The sequence below is a fragment of the Leopardus geoffroyi genome, chromosome E1 (assembly GCF_018350155.1).
Source record: "Leopardus geoffroyi isolate Oge1 chromosome E1, O.geoffroyi_Oge1_pat1.0, whole genome shotgun sequence".
Taxonomy (NCBI): domain Eukaryota; kingdom Metazoa; phylum Chordata; class Mammalia; order Carnivora; family Felidae; genus Leopardus; species Leopardus geoffroyi.
Window position 1 is genome coordinate 74,393 of NC_059330.1, and position 23,500 is coordinate 97,892.

A 23,500-nucleotide genomic window follows, 5' to 3' on the forward strand; every position below is an offset into this window, starting at 1 on the left:
CACGCAGTTACCGCGACATGACTGCGGCACTTGATAAACACCCCTCCCCACCGCGAACCCACCCCGTGCCACAGCCTCAGCTCCGGGGCGTTGCTGGAGACCGGGCACAGGTGTTTAGTGACACGGGAAATGCTCACAAGGTGTAAGCTTTGGTTTGCAAAAAAAATGAGAATTAAATACGCACCCTTGTGTGCTTATGAGCAGATGCAAAAAAAGACTGGGTGGAGATACATTAAAATGTTAATACTTTTCCCCACTAGGAATGGCTTTTCTCCTTGATTTTCCCATTATGCAATTTCTATGACATTCTACTCTTACAATCGGAAAGCCTCAAAAAGTGAAATAGAAATGAAATACACGAGGAGGTTTTATTCTATAATTATTGTTTCTCAGATGCATTTAATAACTAAGCTGAAAAATCACCTTACAGCAAAATCCACATTCCCATATTTAACAAAAACACTCATGTGGTTAAAGGATATAGAGCTTGTCCTATTTCTGGCTTCCAGATTTCACTAACAAGAACGAAAAAAACAACAGCAATGCTGCTGAACACCAGCCCCGTGCCCCATGTGCCCTCCGTGACAGGCTCCAAAGTCCACGTCAAGAAACTACGGAAATAACACCTAGTGGGCACTGGGTTTACTCCGTTTGGTCTAGAGGGCCCTGTGACAGGGCACCACCTGGCCCTCCCCCACGGACTCACTGTGTGTAGACTTGAGCGCCATGCACTGGGCAGCGAGGCGTCCCAGCAGCCGGGAAACAAGCAGTTGTAAATCCGACGCCCACGACACGGCCACGTCAGGCAGACCGTAGGCCGTGACTGTGAACTTGTAGCCCCACTCGTTGTTACTGCTGTCAGAGTGAAAGAGGAACTGGAGCCGCGGGCCAGCCTTAAAGGTCACTTTCTAGAGAGAAACACAGAAGCCACAAGAAAGCGCCACTTCAGTACCAGGCATGTTCTCCAAGACTCAAAAATCTAAATCCAAAGCCAGTCTGTATTCTCGCCATTCTATCTTGCCACGCCCACTGAGGTGATGAAGGAGAAACATACAACACAACGACTGGAACAGAAAATTCACCCCTGCACCTAGTGAGGCTCTCTAAACCCCGGACGCCCATCTCGGCCAGAAACGGTGCTTGTGCGTCCCTCCGCTCCCTGCCAAGACCACCAACAGCGGAGAGGAAACCCCGCGCCAGAGGTCGTGCGGGCCCCACCGCGGTGGGGCCCTCCTGGCTCTCCCCACATGCTCTGGGCCTTCCGGGACCCACTGGCCCTTGCACGCTGAGGATCCCAACTCCCCGTTCACACCGGACAATGCGACACACACCAGGGATTGGCAAGTTTCCTGTGAAGAGCCAGACAGTAAATTATTAGACCTCTGGGGCCATGCGGTCTCTGCTGCGACCACTCAACTCTACACCGCAGCACCAAAGCAGCTAGAAACGACACGTGAACCAACGGGGGCGAGGCCACGTTCCGAGATACCTTTATCTACAAAACAGACGACTGGCTGTCATTTGCACTCTGACACCAGCCCTCCCTTTTACGAGAGTGTGACCAACACTTCCCTTCAACACCCAGCCGCCCTTCCCCCCACGGGCTGCCAAAGGCGGAGGCTCGGTGCAGAAGTGCACATGCCACCTCCTCCTGGGAGCACCACTCACCTTGGGCCACTTGTCAGTGCCGACTTTGGTGTCATAGCGTGTCTTCCCACCTCTGGCGTCGGTAAATTCCAGATAATCGTACCTGCGAAGGCAGAATCGCTGTTACCTTCCCTGGCTCACGTTAAGCGTTTCCGCTAGGGGGAAGCATGAGCGTCTTACCGCTTCTCAGTCTCACACCGCTCATCAAATTCCACCTCAAAACAGGTTGCGCCCGGGCTAACAAAGACGGACACCTCGTGGCAGTTGTTCTCATAGTTGTGTGCAGACTCCTTCGTCCACGTGTGTAACACCACCGGACGCTCCTGTGGCCAAGGCTCCACATCGAGCTGCACAAACGAACAAGCAAGCGAGAGAGCGTCCATCGCTTCGTGTCCAGACGCGCAGGCAACGGGGCTTCCGCGTTAGCACCCGGGCAGACGGCCTGGACAGCCGACACAAACTGCCGCACGGACTCAAAGCACCCCGATGTTCCATCTGCGCGCCCCGGTCACCACGCGTCTCCCCGAGCAGTGGTTTCTAGGGCACTACAGTGCTTCCGCGATTAGCTTCTGTTTTCTGGCTGGGGCAGAGCTGTTTCCTGGAGACCACTCACTACCCACTTGAATTTCCAGTGGGAAAAAAACACCAAATTTGGGACCTTGGCAAACCTGAGCTCATCTCCCTCTTCTCCCTCCCTGTGTTTTCGTCTTTGCCTTTTCACCTTGAAAGGAGGCTTTATGATACGTGCCCTTTCTATTTCCACAGAGTTGTTTTGAGACTCAAAGAAGAGAGTGAAAAATCTTTGTGTCCTGTAAGGTTAAGGAGGGAGAAAATTCTTTTAAATACCCAACCTTCGAATTTGCCTTTCGACACACGTTCTCTCTTCTAGACTTCAATCTAGTTTTCACTTACACGGCTTTTATGTAAGTTCATGTGCTAGGAAAGGAAATTAACCTACGTATAGCTTCCTTTCAGACGCTGATCAGGCCAGACCAACTGGGGCCACCCTTTATCCTTGTTAGCAAACCAGCGAGAGAACTCGGGGCAGGGTTCTCCCAGAGGCAGTCTGTTCATGTAGATGTGCATGATGTAGGTTTCGTTCAGCAGCATCATATCACTCTCAAGAGGGGACGCGGAGGGGCTCAAATGCCCACTCGAATTACCGTATTTGGCCCTCCTTCAGGGTCACTGCACAGCTGCTTCAACAGTTCCGGGAGCGTGCTGAACTCTCTCAGGAGCACGCAGTGCGAAATGTCCAGAGTGCAGAAGTCCAGGAGAAAGATGACCTAAAAGGAAGATTAACAAAGCACTGGGCACCTGCCTCAGACTCTGCCCAGGGCTGCGGGCCACCGACCCCTCCTGCTTCACGAAGGCCGTCACTGTGTCTTACCAGTTGACGAGCTGCCATCGAAAACACCGAATTACACAATTTCTCTACAAGGGTCTTTCCACTATACTGTGACAAAAGGGATTCCAAAATCACTCTCAAGCTCGCCAGAAACTGTGCCACATCTACCAAAACACAAAGACAGTAATTAATATTATACACAGTAGAAATGTCACTTGCTTGGTCGTCTTCAAGGACAGAGCTGGAGAGGATCACAGACGCTGTAGGGGGATTCCACGTCAGAAAGACCACGAGACCACTATGTCTCCCTCTGGGAAGGAAAAGCAGTGCAAATCTCAAGAAAGATCACTTTTTTTTTTTTTTTTAATTTTTTTTTTTTTCAACGTTTATTTATTTTTGGGACAGAGAGAGACAGAGCATGAACGGGGGAGGGGCAGAGAGAGAGGGAGACACAGAATCGGAAACAGGCTCCAGGCTCTGAGCCATCAGCCCAGAGCCAGATGCGGGGCTCGAACTCACGGACCGCGAGATCGTGACCTGGCTGAAGTCGGACGCTTAACCGACTGCGCCACCCAGGCGCCCCAAGAAAGATCACTTTTAAAGTGAGTTAATTTTTTTTTTGTCTTTACTACTTTTTGACAAGGTAGAGACAGCACCTGTGTGAGTGAAGGGTTACTGGCTGACCGACCCGGCCGCCAGGCGGCCTCTCCCTTTGCTCGGTGGCCATCAGCAGTTTTGTCACAATGCTGAGACCAAATGTAAGAGAGCTGAATTTTCCACACCCGCGGTTCTCAGAACCTGTTGGCTGTCATGTAATTAATTCTCTGTGAGTTTACAGGACATGAGTATGAGGATTTTCGGTATCTGCAAAGACCACAGCAGGGCTCACATATACCTTAGATTTTAGAAATTCAGGATTTTCTTTTTTGGGTAACTTGATTAAAATGGACATGACAGACTCTATTGAAGAGTGCTGCACATCCAGGAGCAATGTTTAGGCTGTGAAATGATCTGATCCCACAACAAAAAACACTTAGGCAGGGCGCCTGGGTGGCTCACTCGGTTGAGCATCCGAATTTAGCTCGGGTCATGATCTCGCAGTTCATGGGTTCGAGTCCCGCGTCTGGCTCTGGGCTGACATCTTGGAGCTGGAGCCTGCTTCAGATTCTGTGTCTCCCTCTCTCTCTGCCCTCCACACCCCCCTTCCCCCACCATTCATGCTCTGTCTCTGTCTCTCTCAAAAATGAATAAACATTAAAAAAAAAAATTTTTTTTTAACCCACTTAGGCATACTATCACATTCAGCAGAAAATTCTGGGCCGAAAGACATGCCATAGAGTTCTATTTTAAGAAGAAAAAAACAACCCAGAGACAGGTATAACCTGTAACAAAGAAGAGAAAACCATACGCGTACTCCATGCGTGAGGCTCTAAAGAGGACAGTCAAAGCCCAGACACCTCTCTCTTCCCATGGCTTCGTGTCCAGCACCAACACTCACACTGGTCGAGGAGGTCCGCGGCGAGCTCTCGGGCTCCGGAGTGCGTGCTCTTCAGCTGCAGGTAGCACCAGGACAGCAGGCTGCCTTGGACCGCCCAGAACAGGGAGAAGAGCACAGAGCCGGCCTCCCCTTGGGCCCCACTGAGCACCAACAGCTCACACTAGGAGGGAGGAAACAGATACAATGTTTACAGCCAGGTCTTCACAGAACACAGGCATGGGCGTTCTCGGAGAACAGGCATCACTGGCAAAAAATTCTAGGGAAATGGGGAAGAGCTAAGAAAGAGCTTTCAGCTTTTCGAAACTGAGCACGAAAAACGGCATTATGAAAGGTCCTCTCTCGCCCTCCGGCTTTCCAGGTGGTTTTCACTGCATGTGCCCTCCCCTCAGCCCCTTACAAGACTCATTCCACCAGTCACCTCTTCTCTCTGACATCTGCAAACCCCCTTTCCCTCTGGCTCCTTCCCTGACCCTTCACCCACACCTCTCCCACCTCAAAAATAATTCCTCACCCCCCGCTGCCCTCTAACCAGCAACTTTATTCTCCAGAGGCTCTCTGAAGAGAGAGCCTCTAGGGATTTATCACCTCTAGGGATAAATTCATGTGCAAAAGAACCCCAAGATGTGTTCCTTTCACAATTTCCGTGTTATTGCCCCAATCTGGAAACAACCCGATTACCCCTGCAAAGTAAAATGGATAAATAAATCACAGCTGGGTCTCAAAAACGCCGTTGAGGAAAAACAGCATGTCCCAGAAGACTGTGTGTACGCCATGTGACTCCGTTAATGGCTGACGCCAGGCAAAACAAAGCTGCTGTGTTTGAAAAGCTAGAAAGAAAACCCAGGAAATGATCAGTATAAACTTCAGAAGGGTGGTTGCCTGGCGAGGAAGGAGGATGGTGAGCCATGGAAAGGCATGTGGGTGGGCAGGGAGATTTCAAAACTACCCGGACTGTTTAGTTCTTAAAATGGACAGGTGGTCTTTAAACTGCCTGTCAGTGGGTCCTCTTTCGTAGGTGAGCTCGGTTTTCCAAAGTTGCCTTTCCCCAGGAGGCATCAGCCACCACCTAGAGAACAAAACCTTATCACTCAACCTTAACGTCAGTGGCTCTCCCGACCACTGTCCTTGAAACTCCCTCTTCCCTGGGCTTCTGTCTCCCAGGATCTCTTCCTGACACTCCTTCCTCCTCTCCTGGCTGCCTTTCTAGTGAGATGCGCCTCAAGACGCCCACAGGTGGGCAGGGTGAGGGTGGGGGGCGGGTGGGCACCGCAGTCACGGCTTCGACTCTCAGCACTTGGTCAACGGCTACGGAATTTTCAGCACTGACTCAGCTCCTGAGTGTCCAGGAGCTCTTGCCACCTCAAGTCCTGCCGGAGCCACAAAGTCAGCATGTTCTAAGTCTATCCGTGATCATTCTCTTCTTCAAATACCGGCCTCTGCCCGTCTCGTCAGTGGCCTTTAGCACACGCACGAATGTGGATGTGGTGGAAAGAAAGACAGATGAGCACGAGGGAGGCTAACAGACATAGCAAACACGGACGAGCAGCAGGTGGAGGCTGCCGGAGGACCTTTAAGGGAGACTCAAGAGAGGGGCCGAAGAGTCTGGAAATGAGATAGAAGGCAGAAAGCAGCCAAACGGAACATTCACGTGACAGCATGGGCAGAGTGCTGACCGAGAACAGGTAAGGCTTGGGCGGTCAGCACGTTGCCGTAAAGAACATGGACATCGCTGCGGGAGACCAACATCCCTGGACTCCAAGTAATGCTAGGTTAGCACTGTGGCCTGCCGCAGGGCGACCCTGGCAAATGACAACCCAGCACAGCCCAAGCTCTCTCCCTAAGAGCAAAGCAGCCGGGAATGAATGAAAGTGTGGCTCAGGCAGCAACACGGAAACAGGAAAGCACCAACAAAAAAACACGTAGGAGACTCAAAGACACTAAAGTTCAGCCACAAAAAACATGAGGTCGCCGTCATTAAATGTCCCAAGGATGCGGTCTGGCCCGTCCCATGGTCACAGCTGCCCTGGTCCATGTTTAGTCCAGAGAGCAATTCTTGGTCCCCCAGTCACAGGGGCTGGTCCCGTCAGAGTCCCAGCGGTGCCTCGTCTAATGCAGATCCTGAAGCCTGTCCCGAGAGGCTCTAAACCAGGAGCCTGCAGTGGGGCCTAGAAACCCAAATTTCTGATCAAATTCACCAGGTGAAGCTGACCAAGTGGACACACAGACTACCTCTTGAAAAACAGAATCCTTTGTGTTAAAAAAAATAAAGTAAAAATTGAAAAGTATCATTAGCAGAGGAAAAAGAGTCTGCTTTTTCAGACTTAATTAGCCTATGAGTTGGCCAAGTAATCTTAAATTAAAGGGAAAAAAAAAAAGCCAAAGTTCCACAGAACCCACACCACAGGTACACGCTGAGCGCTGGGCTCTCGGAAGCACACCAGAGGGGGGGCACCGCCAAACCCCTTCCTCTTTCTCAGAGAAAGTCTTCACGACTCTTCCCCACACGTATCGCTTGCTGACGACCAGGGGACGGGCGAGGGTCCCTCCCGGGCAGGCGATCAGGAGCCAAGGCAGGCTGGCCAACGTTTGTGCGCATCTATAACGGCCACAGGGACAGGCCACGTGCACACCGTGACTGAGGCTGATGGAGGCGGCGCCACGATCACTGGCCCGTGGGCACCTCCTGGCACGGGGGAAGGAGGCACAGTGGCCACCAGTTACCTCTCGAGCAGCGACGGACAGGAGGACGCTCGTGACCGCCAGCACGTCACTGCTGTTCATGCTGGCCACGTCACCCTTCTCGGGCAAGAGCAGAAGGCCGCCTGGATCCTTATCACTGAAAGGACACAAATCGGTCACGGCACCTTGTTTCAGAAAGGGCATTTTCAGGCATTCGTCTTACAAGTTTCTAAAAAGAAACCTAGCAAGATTTCAGTGTCAGTTCCATGGGACGTGAGCCGTCTGGGTCAGAAAAAGGGCCCCGTCCCAGCTGGGCCTGTGGCACGGTCTATCCCCACGTCCTTAAGAAGCACAGGCCCGAAAATCCTCACGTCCTTAGAAGAGATTCTGAGAAGTAAATTTGATGCGTAAATCACCTTGATGACCAGCAGGAAATACAGCTAATCTCACGACGGCCAACCGGACAACCACAGCCAAACATCCGTGTCGTCAAATGTCCCCACATGGCCTCCCAGATTCTTCCACCACCTGATACTCGAATCTGAACACACGTTTGCCGTCCACAGCAGACGTGACTTGACTTGCAGGCAGGAGCTGTGGCCATTAGCTCCCTCCCTCCTTCGAGAGCCCACGCCTCCGGGAGCGCAGCCCAGGCCCAAGTCCTGCCCTCCCCACACTTCCTTTGCTCAACCACCATTCTGTGCTGCTGGCTTCTCAGACTTGACCACAGGACCCCAAACTCCTTTGGCTTGTTTCTGTCTTCAAAAATCACTTAGAGGGGCGCCTGGGTGGCGCAGTCGGTTAAGCGTCCGACTTCAGCCAGGTCACGATCTCACGGTCCGTGAGTTCGAGCCCCGCGTCGGGCTCTGGGCTGAGGGCTCAGAGCCTGGAGCCTGTTTCCGATTCTGTGTCTCCCTCTCTCTCTGCCCCTCCCCTGTTCATGCTCTGTCTCTCTCTGTCCCAAAAATAAATAAATGTTGAAAAAAAAAAATTAAAAAAAAAAAAAAAATCACTTAGAAACTGAAGTGCTTAGAGAGAGCCTCAGTGGGTTCTGTTCTAAACAGTCTCACAAGGACTGAGACGTGGAGTAAGCTGTTCACAAGATTATCATCCCACCACTGTTTTTGTCCCTCCCGTGACCTGTGGTGTCTCACTCTAGAAACTCAGCTCAGCAGAGTAAGGGGACGGCTAAAGAAAATGGCAAACGTTTGGAACATCAGACAACTGAAAGGAATTGCAAACGTACCTAAAATACGTGCACAGTGACTGGAAGGTGAGCTGCAGAGACTGCTTGTGCTCTTGCTCGGTGACATTCTTCTAGAAAAAAAAAAGAGAGCGCACAGTCAGACAACCTGCCCGATGACCCTCATCTGGAAGACCAGAGAGCGGACAGTCGGGAAACCTGTTCCACATCATTCCAGAGACTGGAGCACCAGGAAGTGCCACTGGCCACGGTTTGCAGGTGTGGGGCATTCACTTCACGGCACCCAACTGAGAGCGGCCCGGTGCTCGGCGGAAGCGAGACCACCTGCGTAAACGAAAGATGGCAGGTTGGCTTTTGTCCACTGCTAAAGTCAACATTTTCAAGCTCTCCTGCAGGACATCTTGATACAAATGTTTAGGAAGACACATTTTCCATCCCTGGGCACAACACTGTAAGAGGAAAGGCAGGGACACAGGGCATCTCTTGTGAATCTTCTGTTTGTTTTTACCAGGATCTAAGCTTTCTCTATACAAGCCAGACAGGCTACAGCGACAGTTCCAGGAATCACATCTGCTGCTGGGGCTGCTGGGCTACTTTAGGGGCACTGTCTTCATTCCGTGAACGTACTCAACGTCTGCCATTATGTGAGGCACTGAAGGGGATTTCCAGAGGATTCAAGACGGAGGGTGCAGCCGGGCAAAGGAGGGTGGGAGAGACAAGAGACGCTGTTCAATCCATGAGCATGAGGAGGGAACAGAGAGCCCTCAGCCAGTGCTGTCAGAAGGGGCGGGCAGAGGGAAAGTGACAGAGCTCCTCTGCTAACGGACAGCCATGTCATTCAAGAGGTCACATGTCCTCTATTTTGACGTGTGGGACACAAGCTAGCAAAAACCATCATTGCACAGCTGCCTGGCAAATGCTTCTAGGAATCAAGCAGGACACAGGCCCGCCACAGTCCAGCAGGTCAGGCCGGCGGATGCCGTCCAAGGCTACGACTCGGCGTGAACACGGACCCTCCGGGTGATGTGCGAATTCTGCAGAGAGCTGCAAACAACCGAAGACCCTTCCTCCTCTCTGAAACCATCCACAACCACCTGGCCCCAACACGAGTCTCCTCGAAACACGTGACGCACGTGCGGCCACTTTTTCCTCGTGGCAGGGCGGGCCTCTGGTGTCGGGGACCACAGGTGATGCTTCTGCTGTTCCCCCTGTCTTTACCTGCAGCCCACAGAGCACCTCACTATACCTGCTAATTCACTGCTGCGTTGAGAAATGCTTTCTGAAATTCTGTATCTGGTTTTCCCCACTAAATTCCTCCCAGTAACTTTACCAGCAGGTGCTTGTCCTCACAGACAGCAAAAAATAACCTATAACCATATCACCCGTAAGTAATTATTTGTTTTACTCTTTCCAATTACTATGGTAGTTTAAAATTTCTTTCCCTTGTCCTGCCACACTGGCCATGGCCCTCTAATGCGGCATCACAGAGAAGCAGTGACCAGTAAGCATCCTTGTCCTGCTCCTCATTCTGAAAGGGATGCCTCCAGTGTCCCACCATTGAGCCTATTGTGTATGAAAGGTTTGGGATATACACCCTCCCCCAGACTGAGGGAGCTCCTTTCTGTTTTGAGTTTGCTAACGCTTTTGTGGTTTTCATCATCATCAGAATTTAATCTTTTTTAAAGCTGTTTTCTGTACTTGCTGATATAACTTCTTCCTCTGATTTCATTTATTAATTTTGTAACGTTAAACCACCCTTCCATTCCTAGGGTAAATCCAACTCAGTCAGGGTTTTGTTTATATTTTATTGGACTGATTCACTAACACTTTGCTAGGATTTTTCTAACTTTGTTTACAAGTAAGATTGGCCTATAATTCTGCTTTCTTACATAGTCTTTATTCATGTCTCCCTGTATTTAACCATCTCTGGAATACTGGAAACCCTGGAGTTTCCTGACCTAGAGGTCTTTGGTGTGGCTTAGAGAAATTTCTGTTCTGTCTCACATCATCATTCACATCCTTTTTTCATGACTCATACTCATTTTCGCACAGAAATACCGCCTTCAGAATTAAAAATCTGGATCTTTGTCCAGGATATTCCACTTGGTAACATCACTTTTATCAACATGAAAAGCACTTTTCACTCCCCACTACTAATGCGTGAGTGACAAGGAGAAGGGGTCTGGGAAGATTCTATTTCATTACAGATGTAAGCTGAAGTACTGACGAATGGGTCAGGGATTTCCTTTGCAACAATACTGGAGGAAGGGCAGGAGAGCAGATAAGGCGGATCACAAAGGAAACAAGATTAGCCCGAGTTTACAACTGTTGAATCGAGGTGATGGGTACATACAGGGTAGGAGGTGTTATATTTAGTCTAGTTCTGTATCTGTTTCAGATTTTCCCGTCCTAAAAAGTTAGACTGTTGACAAGGAGGCTTGGTTGTGAGCAAACCAGGAAGATGAAGGAACTAGGCTCCTCCCTCTTTGTCCCACAACAGGCCAGACACTAGAGCTGGAGTTAGCTGCCGTCCCCACCTTGAGGATGGAGCTCTGTCCTTAGACGCTCACGTCCCCCACACAACGCTGCAGACAGTGAGTGTTAGACACGCGCCTGGAACACTGAAACTGGGGAGGTATTCAGAGGAAACTAAGACTAGTCCGTTTCACCCGAACGTCTGAGTGAACGCTCACCATCATGGCAAAGAGGTGGTCCCGTCGGGTCTGTCGACCGGGAAAGAAGATGGCAGCCCCATTAAGAAGGGTGTTCTTGACTTCTTGTTTTAACGTTTCCATGGGCACAGAGTCTCCATCCAGCCTATCCACCACTGAAGAAAATGAACAAGGAATCAGCTCTAACACGTCCCCTCTGCTCACTCACAACATGTACGTCTGCTTTAACCAGCCTGCAAACTCCCTGCTCCCCACCGTGCGCCCAGCACCTCTGCCCAGGCGAGGCAGCGTGAGGACGTTACGTGAACTCAAATAAAGACTACACGCACCAGTTTCTACTTCGTCATCTCCGGGTCCTTTTGAGACACGACTCGGCAAAGCCTTAAAAGTAATTTCTCATGGCCACCTGGGTTTTGGCCTCAGTTTGTCATCACTCTCCCTCAGGCCAGTGTCTTCACTAAAGACTGAATAGTATGATAGTGATCACTCTCAGTGTCACACTCCTATATGTCAGAAACCAGGAGGAAACCCCCGACCAGAGGATAAATCCTGAGCTCAACATAGGACCCGAGGAAACGGTCCTTTTCTAAAGCAGTGATCCCTCTCCTGAGCCTGCATGACCACAGGACCCTGTTCCTATAGTGGGAGGCTGTGCCAGCACAGGGTCCCGTGAAAGATGAGCACACTCCCTACCGTCACACAAGTGCGTGTGGAGCTCCTTGGCAGCCCCCGCCCCTGCAGGGCTCTGCCGGGGAGCCTTTGCGTCCTGAGAGGCGGCCGGCCCGTCGCTCCGCAGCACGGAGAAACAGCTCTGCAGGAGGCGCAGAAGCAGGGTTTGGGCACAGATGCATTCTTCCCGCGGACTACAGAGAGACAGAGTATCAGAGAGCAAAATGGGACGTTGTTTTTACCCTCCCAAGCCAACAGCTGTCTCCAAAGGCCTCCCCAGACCCATGGGGCACGGTAAAAACAGTGCCGGCGGGAGAAAGAGAGGCAGAACAGAATCAATGCTGTACCAGGTAGCAGCTGAAAACACAGCCCCTGTGGGGCAAGTGGGCACTCGGGAGCCCACGTCTTCCCCTGCACAGTGACAGTTCTCCCACGATACTCTAGCTGCTCACCCCGCCAGGCCGGAATAAGGGTCTGATGTCAAAATGTGTGCAGAAACACGGCCCAAAGTATGGTATAGAAACAGGAGGTGTTATCTTTAACAATAACCAATATTTCAAGTGAGAATGTAAACTAGTGAGAAGTCGGGCGCCTGGGTTGCTCAGTTGGTTAAGCGTCCGACTTTGGCTCAGGTTATGATCTCACGGTTCATGAGTTCAAGCCCCACATCGGGCTCTGCGCTGACAGTCCAGAGCCTGCTTCGAATCCTGTGTCCAGCCCCCCCCGCCCCTCCCCCACTTGTGTTCTCCCAAAAATAAACAAATGTTCAAAAAATAAATAAATAAACTTGTGAGAAGTCAAAAAATCTTGGAAGAAAAACTGGTCTATTTAGAATGCAAAACTTAGTGTTTTCAGTTTTGTTTATATGATTATCACCTTATAACAAATTCTGACCTACTTTTGCTTTAATTTACTGTAAAAATTCCAGAAGATCTGCAAATCAAGACCCGCGAAGTCCAGAAAAGATTTGTATTTTAAGCCACTTTCCTTCTGTTGCACCTAAAAAATTATAAAAAATAAGTTACAAATAAAATGGAGAAATTCATATACAGAAATACCGTAACGGCTCATTTCCTCCTTGATCTGAAAGAAGGAGGTGGCTCACATGTGTAAAACTCCCATGTAACTGATGCTCACTCTTAATAACTAAAAAGTGTGTGAACAACGACTTTTGGTGTGAAACTTTCTACGATACATATGTGCGTGTGTGTCTGTGTATGAAAGTACATGTCCGCGTAATGTACGCGCACACGCCCCACCCCCACTGGCCCCCAACCAGAGTCAAGGTCCACAAACACCACACACGAACATAAGTGAGTCTCTACATGGTGAAGAGCCCTCCCCAGGAGCACCCTTTCAGACCCGCGCCTGCCTGCATGTAGGCCCGAAGGGGAGCTGTGCGCTAACACTCCCGCTGCTCCGAAGCAGCCCCTCTCCTTTGCTATTTCCTGCTGTGACAGGACAGCTTGAGTAACAAAGACCAAACAAACACAGATAAACTGAGGTACAGCCTCCAAACGTGCTGAGGCAGAACGGAGGCCAACAGTAGACGCGGCTGCTCCCGCCAATCCCTGAGCTAAGTCACCACCTCTATGGAGGTGGCGGCTAGAATCTTCCCTGGAGTGAGAGGTCTCTGTGTTTTCATTAGTGAGTGTACAAGTCAGTATCGAAAACACAAATGATTTCACATCTGGACATTTTGGTACTTTTAGGGAATAAGCAGAATTCACCTGTCCTTCAGAAATAATTCTCCCAGGACTTAAGGAAGACGTAAACCCCATAAACCTGCCGTGTCTCCCTAGTCTACCACCACCAACGCCCAGCACCTCACTCCCCGGCTCTTCCGGGGTCATCCAGGCAGCACAATGCCGGCCGCACACGCTCACTCCGCACGCTTCAGCAGGGTCAGGTTTCACCGGCTGTTCATTTCCCTCAACGTCACCATTGATTTTCCCAAAGGAATGAGATCTAACAACTGAGAAAAACTCTACCAGGTCATGGGCGAGCTGCTGAATGAACTGAAGGGTCCTGAGCAGCAGGGTGGCCCCGCAGACGCTGTCCTCCGTGTCCTTTATGCAGCGGGTGCAGACGACGTGCTGCTCTGCCCCGGTTCTCGCCGGCCGGAGATGCCCACTGATGCTGAGGCCTTGCACTCCCAAGCGCTCTGCCGACTCCTGGCGGGTGCAGAGGAACTTCACCATCAAATACTAGAAAGGAAAGACAGATTGAAGGGGAAGGACTCAGCAGCTGGAACACAAATGGAAGGGGTGACGTTAACAACCGACTAGGTCCCACTCTGCCTAGCACAAGGCACAAAACCGAAGTCCAACATCCACAGAAACAGAAGAAAGACAATACGAGTGCCGAACCAAGTCAGGTTTGGGGAAGGATCACAGTAAGGGAAATGGCATGACCCCCTCTCATCAGGGCAAACACAGGGTAAGACGGGATGAATCCGGGAAGTACGTGTGCTCTGCGGCCCAGTTATTTTGAAAGAGAGATCGGATATGTGGTGACAAGAGTCAACAACAAATGCCCTAAGGAATCCTCTCAAAGCCCCCAACTAACACAGACAACCCACGGCCCGGGATGCAGCCTTGTCCGCGCAAAGCCAAAGCCACCCGCAAGCTCACCTCCTATGCAACATCGGCCTCTCACCGTGGAAGCTCTTCTGCCAAGAGCCATCCAGACTCCGCGACTCAAATGCATACATGTCTACCCAGCGCGTACAGGCCCTACAGACAGTTCTCATTCCTCTCAATGAAGCTTCTCACTAAGACTTACACGAAGCTTTAGTTAAGAAAACGAAGCAGACAGTGGTCGTGTCTCCCGCACCGCGGGCACAGCACACCTTCCGCTCGCCCAGCTGCGCGCCCCTTCCCCACACGTGCCGGCCTGGCCCCAGGCGATGACGTGATCGGCTCTCCACACCTGGCGGCACACCGCCTCTCCTGGGAAGCCTTCCCTGGTGACCTCCAGGGGGGGCGGGGCGGGACGCTGTTCCTCTGGGCACAGCCCCCCGAACGTCCCACCAACATAGTGTCGCCCATCGGTCCCAGGCACAGCTGGCTCAGGGGCGGGCACGCGCCAACCCCTCCGTCAACACGGAGGCAGTGAAAGGAGGGGGCGGGCACGCGTGCGAAGGCCACGACTCACGACTGCTTACTTGGGCGACTCTGCACTGTTGCAGCTTCACGTCTGCTTCGTCCCATTCCTCTTCGAGCTCAAACCAGCCAACAGGGTCTTCCTCTCCAAGGTCACCAGGTGAGCAACCAGCCCTGCAAGCACAAGGGTGATCACAAAACACCGTCCTACTTCTAAGCTCCTCAAGGGTCTGAGTGGCATTAACTTGCATGTGCGACCTGTCAAGTGACAACCAGGGAGCGGGTGTAGCACCTGCGTCTCTAAGCACGTGAAGCGGCTGGTGGTGATTTCCTCCCCACTCCTCAGCCCCCAAACGTAATCTGGGCACTGAAGACAAAGTTTGCTTCTCTAGATAGCCAGCACATGTGAAGAATGAGACACAAACCCAAGGCGTCTTAGATGAGCAGGTCAGGAATAAGGAAAGATGCAACAGCCACTGTGTGCTTCTAGAAAGATCCAAAGGAGAGGGAGGTTCGGTTTTCTCTCCCGAGGTCTGGCTAATATACATACAACCAGCCTGCGGTTTAGTTCCCTTTCAACAACCGAAGGGTAAGAGGCAGGGAGCTTTCAGACCCTGGAGCTCCGAAAAAGGAAAACTTCAGCCTCTGTCATTTCTTCCTGTTCCTTAAAAGTTCCTTCCAGGAAAGCATTTCAGGCTAAAGACGCACAACTCTGTGCCACCTCTTTTTAAAAACTAGACATTTGAATCGTACTCCCTTTTCAGGAATTAAATAACCAAAGGAGAAAAAGGCAGTCTTTTTCAGGTAACACTCCTAAAACTTTCCACTAGCTAATCTGTAATACAGCCGGCAAGCTGGCAACACGGGAGTACTCTGTGTGAGAAGCAAACGTGGGCATTCATGGCAAGAAGGGGGAAAAGATTAAGGACTCGGGGTAGGTTCTGTAACAGGCACAAAAAATGTTCTCTTCTTAACACAAGTCAAGAAGATACTTTCTTTTTAAAAAAAAATTTTTTTTTAATGTTTATTTATTTTTGACACAGAGAGAGACAGAGCGTGAGCGGGGGAGGGGCAGAGAGAGAGAGGGAGACACAGAATCCGAAGCAGGCTCCAGGCTCCAAGCTGGACAGAGCCCGACATGGGGCTCGAACCCACGAACCATGAGATCGTGACCTGAGCCGAAGTCGGACGCTCAACCGACTGAGCCACCCAGGCGCCCCACTTTCTTTTTTTTTTTTTTTTTAATGTTTATTTATTCCTTTTTGAGAGAGAATGAGTGCACGTGAGTGGGGAAGGAAAGAGAGAGAGGAGAGAGAGAGAGAGAGAGAGAGAGAGAGAGAGAGAGAATCCCAAGCAGGCTCTGCACTGTCAGCACAAAGCCCAACGCAGGGGCTCAATCCAACAAACCATGAGATCACGACCTAAGCCCAAATCAAGAGTCAGACACTTAACTAACTGAGCCACCCAGACGTCCCAGCTTAAGCCCTTCTGAGCATAAACCTTTCATGACCTCGTTAACCCTAAACCCAATGGGACAGGTGGTATTCTGTCTTAACCCAAAACCACATCAATGAGTTTCATCAGTATTGTGTTTGAGGATTTTTTAATTCACTCGGTGGCAGCCATCAAGAAAATCTTTGAGATGGAGAGACAGCTGTCTGGGTGTCAGACACAAAGGGAAGCAACCTCATTCAGTGCACCAAACGGCAATCAGACAGCGGACTCTGCGCGTGCTGACTGATCCACATCCGGCCAGAGAGACAGAGGAAAAAAAAAAGGGGGGAAGAAGACAGATGCAGGTACATTAACATTTTGATTTCCAAACTGGAGACAGACTGGTAACACAGAGGCTAGCCAAAGCAGGATTTCAGAGTAGTTCAGGCTGGAACCGGAAGCTAAAAATCAGTAAGGGTGTAGTGACTAGGCTACATTTAAGCTATGAAAAAAAAAAAAAAAAAAATCCTATATGTGAAAGATCTTGTTTAATAGCAGGTTTAGGGGAAAAACTTCTTTTAATATGTCCCAAGAATGGGACAGAGCTGCTTAAAAACAAGTGTAATCTCTAGTTACCATTAAAAAAAAAAAAAGGCATCTTTTAAAAAGGCATACATTTGTGGTGGGGAGGGAGACTTTAGGGGTGAAGGATATTTGGAGGGCTGGAATTAAGGGCACGGAATGTGGATCTCAACTGAATATAATCTAACTACTGAGGCGCCGTGAGCTCTCCGTCCTCAAGAGTATTCTAGAGACTGAATGACCATTTGTCTTGGTGGCACTTGGAATGTCACCACAGGAAGTACAGCAGGGAGAGGGAGTTATTCTAGATCCCGGATACTCCAAGTGTGGTCCGTGGGTGGGGAGCGTCAGTCACCTGAGAGCTTCCTACGGGTCAAAGTCTCAGACCCTGCCCAGAACCACCGGATCAGAATCCACACCGAACACCATGCACACTTAGCATTCACTACTGGACCACAGCTAGAGCCCTCCGTGAGCTCTAGCGCCCTGTCACCCAAGACGCGCTGTAGCAAGATCAGCAAGTCTAGGGCTCAGCTCCGTGAGCTCTAACCTGCCACTAGGAGTGAGGGAGGCAACGCGGCCCGAGGGTCACCAATGACCTGTGGCTAAATCTGGCAGGTTCACACGCAGACTTGATCCCACTGACCCTGGGTCACATCTGACACCGCTGCCCACCCCCTACTTGCTTTCACATCACTCCCCCTGGCTTCACGATGACACACGCAGGCCTTCCTACTGCCTCGCTGGCTGTCTCCTGGGCTCCTTTTTTCTCTGTTGCCTCTTAAATGCTGGTGCCTCTCAGCATGCTGGTCTGTACGGTCTTTCTTCTCTTCCTGGCCCACACACTCTTCCAGAACGATCTAACTCACTTAAATGATCATTTAACTGTCTCTATCTATCGGTAGCTTCAATACGCCTCTTCCAGAATCCTGACACACTTACCCAACTAGTTGTCAAGTACCTCAAGGTGTCCCTAAACCTCACATTCAACAGGATCAAAACGGAGCTCACCGCCTTCCCCGCAGACCTGTTTTCCTGCGTATTTTCTACGAGAGAAAGGCACTCCCAATGCCCCCACCCGCCCAAGCCAAAATCCCAGGCCTCCCTGACGCCCACACCATACTCCTTCCTCTGCTCTACACTCAGTGACCTTCTGGCAGTCTCTCAGTGGGTCGCCACCTCTCCATCACTGCCAGGGCTCTGGCCAAAGCGACCCATGCCGCCGGCTGCCTCCTCCCATCCCGCCCTGCCTCCACGCTGGCTCTCCCCCGCCCATGCGACACACAGCACGGCCTAGAACGGTACTGGTAAAACACACATCTAGTCTCTCTGTTCTTCTCTCTGAAACTCCTCAACACTACACCGACCGCCCTCCCTTGCTTAAAGGATACGGTCCAAGCCCTGACCCAGAGACAGAAAGACCTTCGGAGACTCGGCCCCCTCCTGGCCCTCCAGTTCCACGTTCCGCCACTCTCCACCTCCAAGTACTTGTGGCACTTGCAGGACCCTGAAGCCCCCGCCCCCTCCGTGCTTCCCCTACGAGTTCGCAAATCTGCTCTGCTCTCTGCTCAGGATCTCTCCTTCCACTTCCTCAAGCGGCTGATCAACTGTACGTCATCCTCAGCTCCTAATACTGACGGTACTCCCTCCGGGGCCTCCCCTCCCAGAACCCCATCCCTCCTCTCCTGCCCAGTGCGGACAACACTGACACTGCCCATCTGAGAGGACAGCACCATAGAACAGGGACTGTGCCAACGCGCTCAATGTGTCTCTTTGGCGCCCAGAATCAGGCCCAGTGCAGAGCTGGGTGCTTAAAAACATCTCCAATAAAAGCATGACTAGGAGGAGGGAGGCTGGGGCATGTAAACTTCCCAGTGGCTGGGAGACTGAAGACAGTCCAGGCACGTATCAGCACCCAGCCATTCTGGAGATGCCTCGACCCGGTCACAGAAGGAATGGGTTAGGGTCTACGAACAAATTAAAACATGTCTTCAGATGCTGCTAGAAAGCAATGAATGCTCATGGCCACTGAGGATGGCTTAGGGGCACCTCATCTATGAAGACATAAACACGTATTTTACCAACAGGAGAAAGCATACAGTCTTATTAACTACAAAAATTTGTATTCTGTTCCTTACCTGCTTTTTACAAACTGCCTGAATTCCTGAAGTTTCCATTTGTCATACTTTTCAAACCTTTTGAAGTGTTCTTCTGCGTGAAATTTCTCAGAAGATGAGTTGTAGGCAAACACCAACCCGCACTGGGCCCCAATGCCACCACGTCGAACCTGGAAACAGAGATCCAGATGAAGTACGCTGAAGGTGCTAAGGTCCTGTGGCTGCTTTGTTTCCAAAAAATACGGTGAAATTCAAACGGCTTAAAGCAAAACCAAACCAACAAAATATAAACATATTTTTGAATATGTTAAGAGTAAAAGAAAAAGCTGCTTCCTAAGAAAGGATTCTTTCTCTTTCTCAGTCCTTATGTTCACACCTTCCCAGACAACAGTCTATTCATCTCTGTGTCCCTGTCCTCGGCTACAGGCCTGGCACAGAGTAATCATTAGATAATCGATGAAAACCCAGTGTCACAGACCTCTGAAGCATAATTCTATTTCTTTGTAAATGTTTATTTATTTTTGAGAGAGAGACAGACAGACACACAGACACAGGGCACAAGGAGGGGAGGGGCAGAGAGAAAGAGACACAGAATCCGAAGCAGGCTCCAGGCTCCAAGCAATCAGCACAGAGCCTGACATGGGCTCAAACCCATGAACTGCAAGATTATGACCCAAGCTGAAGTCAGACACTTAGCCAACTGAGTCACCCAGGCATCCTACATAATCCTTTTTTTTTTTTTTTTAATTTTTTTTTAACGTTTATTTATTTTGGGGACAGAGAGAGACAGAGCATGAACGGGGGAGGGGCAGAGAGAGAGGGAGACACAGAATCAGAAGCAGGCTCCAGGCTCCGAGCCATCAGCCCAGAGCCAGACGCGGGGCTCGAACTCACGGACCGCGAGATCGTGACCTGAGCCGAAGTCGGAGGCTTAACCGACTGAGCCACCCAGGCGCCCCCATAATCCTATTTTTAAAATAGTAGTAACGTTGCTTAAAGAAGGCAGCATGGGAATTACCATAATTCTGATCTGTGTAACTTGGAAGGCAGATTCAGTTCCTGTAGAAAAAATAGTACTTGCTCTGGTTTTTCCAGTCTCTGTAAGAAACCCTGCAAAAGGGAAACACTGAAGTTACGATGACTGCCTCATTTGTTAACTCATTTGACAACTTCCAGAACATTCCCCTTCTTCACCAAATAGGCAATGTTCCAAGCAGTACGGTGAGCACAAGAGGGGCGTGTGCGGATGACGGACTGGCTGGCCAATAAGACGGATGAGGAAGACACAAACACCCTGGATGAGGAAGAGAGCCCACCGCCACGTGAAGAGCACGTCAGCCACTACCGTGTTAGCACTAGGGAAGGAGTGAGGCTTCCTTCCAGACGCTCCAGATGCCAGATGAGCCACACCAAGAAATACCCTTCCCTTAAGTTATGTTCTCAGCAATACCACATGCCTCGATCTGCTGAGTCTCTTACTGCTTTAAGATGACACAACAGGAACATAATCTGAACTTAAAAACGCTAACTTTTTCTATTCCAAGATGGAGAACCCTTGCTTTTCAAAACCCAAGGCTCTCAACTACTTTGAAATTGTTACAAGCGACTGGCCCTTAGCAGATTACAGGGCCGTGATAATGAAGGCACACAAACGGTGCAAGGACCACCACCCAGCAGAGGCCAACACGGTGTGCAGCCTGCGTGTTCTGGGCACCCCAGAGCCCCACGCGCGGTCTCACGTGGCCGCAGCCCTTCCCACTCACAAGACACAGACACACCTACCACTCACCGTCTCTTGTCCATGGCTCGACGAGGAGGTTTTCAGGCCCTGATTTCTCTTCCTTCCCTTTGACATCACAGGCCTGAAGGATCAACTGGAGAGGTTTACCTGATCAAAGACAAGACAGAGAACGAGAGCCTTAACCCAGCACGATGAAAAAAATAAAGACTAGCAGACACATCAGTGGAAATGGAGCGTCTGTGGACACCACACTACTAAAAATGTACCTGTTGAAAAACTAAAGCAGAGAAGCGATGCTGGACAAAAGTTACGCTTTCCTGAAAGAGACCCAGTACAGCTTTATGTCCCTACATGATTCCATGAAGAGGTCTCTAAGACACCACTATTCAGAAACAAAGTATATTGTAAGACAGGGTAACAGCATACGTTCAACATACTTGGGAGAGGGAGTTCTAAGACAGTGTTTTGGAGTCAATAATTAATTTTGTTGTAACTGCATTTAAATACATAAATAGTATCTTACGCTTTGGGGTTTTGTTTCTTTAATACACCTGCAGGCAAATTTTGAAAGTTTTAAAAATTACAAAAATCACCATTTGCTATGATGACCTGAAAGCTTTTCCTTTTTCTCTTGTGTTAATAATGTCGTAGCGATGGGGCGCCCTGGTGGCTCAGTCGGTTGAGTGTCCGACTTCAGCTCAGGTCATGATCTCACAGCTTGTGGGTTTGAGCCCCGGGTCAGGCTCTGTGCTGACAGCTTGGAGCCTGGAGCCTGCTTCGGATTCTGTGGCTCCCTTTCTCTCTTCCCCAACACACTGGCATTCTGTATCTGTCTCTCTCAAAAATAAATAAATGTTAAAAAAAAAAATTTTTTTTTTTTAAATTTAAATAATACTGCAGTGAGAACCCATTAACCTGTACTCCATCCCAGAACTAGAACACTGCCGATAATAAACATTCCCTCACGTTTTACGCCCCAACCCAGCGTTCCCTACCTAAACAACTGCTCATCTGAACTGAAAAGCGTCCTGGAGAGTATTTCCCAGACACTACATATCCCCCCCTCATCCAGCCGTGCCTGCTATGGGCCCCCTACCCAACCAAAAAATTATCTTTTAAAATTTAGGGGGGAAAATGGATTTATAACACATTAATTGTCTGCCTTTAAAAATTAAACATAAAATAAATTATTAAGTCGTATTAAGGCAAAAGTACAAAGATCATGACAGAAACAGCACAGTTTGCCCATTACTCCAGGGATGGGATCCACTACTGTACTTTGCAGACAGAAACTTCAGCACCGGAAGCCAGGATGGCAAAGAAGTTGTTCCTCACAGCCCAACTGAGAAGGGTCGGCAGACAGCGTCACGACGGGCCCAGGTGGGCCAAGCGGTGGCAGGCCTGTGGAGCTCCTGCCTCCTCCCGGGAGGCAGAGGGATGCCGTCGAAGACGAGGATCGGTTCTCTCCTCCTCCACAGGGGAGACAGTCCAACTTCCCAACCCTCTTGGTCTACACACGCGGTGTAACTACAGTGACCTCATCCACAAACTACCCGAGGACATAAGATGCCAGGAAGTCCCACGTTAATGATGGGGTTTTTTTGCTATTGTTGTTTTATTTTAGAGAGAGAGAGCATGCGTGAGAGGGGCAGACGGAGAGAGGGGCACAGACTGACGGAGAGAGAGAATCCCAAGAATCGATGGAGAGGTCGATCCTATGACCCTGGGATCAAGACGGAAGCAGAAATCAAGAGTCAGACGCTCAACCGACCGAGCCCCCCACGCGCCCCTCGGTAACAGTGGTTTTCTGGCTTGTCCATCCCGGGAGCCTGCGTCACTTACCGTATTTAAGGAGCAGGTTCTGCCTGACTGACGCCATGGAGGAGATGAGGGACGAGGCTTCGTAGCGTGTGTCCAGGTGGTCAGTGATGGCACACAGAGAGCTCAGCACTTTGGCAACACTTCCTCTTGCTAGTGCAAAAGCCAGAAGGGTCAGCTCCACCTCTGGAGTCGAACAGCAGCTATGAGCAAAGAACAAAAAACTTTTCACTTCTTAAAAACATGAGCACATCAAGGTAGCCCAAACCCCATGTAATTGACCGCCAGAAGTAAAACCGACCTACTGTGTGCTTTCTACATGTTTACCAGAAATACTTTCTCAAAATCCTCAAGATAACCTAAAGAAAAATTAAATCAACCGAGACGACTAGGAAATGAAATCCTCACCTCTGTCTCTTAATCTGTAAGCATTAAACAAGGCTAACAATACCAACTTTAACAAATCAAACAATAAGTAAATAAACCACAAATAAAGAAGCTCCTACAAGAAGCCGCTGCTCTAAGGACGACTGGGTGAGGACTGGGTTGGGAGCTCAGTCCTCCAACACCAACAGGGTATTTTAGACGTACTGCACCATATGCTTCTCGGTCATTTTAAACACATCACGTACAAACTGCTTCCTGTTAAACGTTTGTTTGTTTATTTTTGAGAGAGACAGAGCGAAGAGAGCGAGTGTGCCAGGGCAAGCAAGACCTCCGACAAGCTACTACGGGGCCTCGGCCAGGCCTGTGGACCAGCGGCTGTACAGGCAGGCAAGCGGATGCCGCCCAAGGCCACCACGTAAGCAGAGGGACGGAGGGACACCGGTTCTGGCTGCAGCAGAGAACCCCCCACCCACCCCCACCTCCTAAGGTCAGGTAGCATCCCAAGATAATGGAGTTTACACGGGTGAATGACGGCGTCATTTCTTCTTCAATCATGAACTATGAGCTGTTTTTAGTGGTAATCCATGAAAGATAAAAAAA

General features: G+C 50.2%; 1 protein-coding gene across 5 annotated transcripts in view; it reads right to left on the reverse strand.

Annotated features, from left to right (window-relative positions):
- The window catches only part of ZZEF1 (zinc finger ZZ-type and EF-hand domain containing 1), a 104,016-nt gene that overhangs the window by 51,051 nt on the left and 29,465 nt on the right, over nt 1–23,500 (reverse strand). For 3 of the 5 annotated variants that reach the window (XM_045487254.1, XM_045487252.1, XM_045487256.1), the window contains 17 exons: nt 22,538–22,716; nt 20,744–20,842; nt 19,973–20,064; nt 18,976–19,124; nt 14,884–14,995; nt 13,709–13,924; nt 12,616–12,716; nt 11,742–11,911; nt 11,070–11,203; nt 8,419–8,489; nt 7,215–7,329; nt 4,494–4,653; nt 3,038–3,159; nt 2,811–2,933; nt 1,828–1,994; nt 1,669–1,750; nt 707–908 (listed from right to left, as the gene is read on the reverse strand). In XM_045487254.1, the coding sequence (XP_045343210.1) occupies nt 707–908; nt 1,669–1,750; nt 1,828–1,994; nt 2,811–2,933; nt 3,038–3,159; nt 4,494–4,653; nt 7,215–7,329; nt 8,419–8,489; nt 11,070–11,203; nt 11,742–11,911; nt 12,616–12,716; nt 13,709–13,924; nt 14,884–14,995; nt 18,976–19,124; nt 19,973–20,064; nt 20,744–20,842; nt 22,538–22,716 (2,294 nt within the window). The remainder of the gene's footprint in view (nt 1–706; nt 909–1,668; nt 1,751–1,827; nt 1,995–2,810; nt 2,934–3,037; nt 3,160–4,493; nt 4,654–7,214; nt 7,330–8,418; nt 8,490–11,069; nt 11,204–11,741; nt 11,912–12,615; nt 12,717–13,708; nt 13,925–14,883; nt 14,996–18,975; nt 19,125–19,972; nt 20,065–20,743; nt 20,843–22,537; nt 22,717–23,500) is intronic. The other 2 variants (XM_045487255.1, XM_045487253.1) reach the window with 1 other exon arrangement.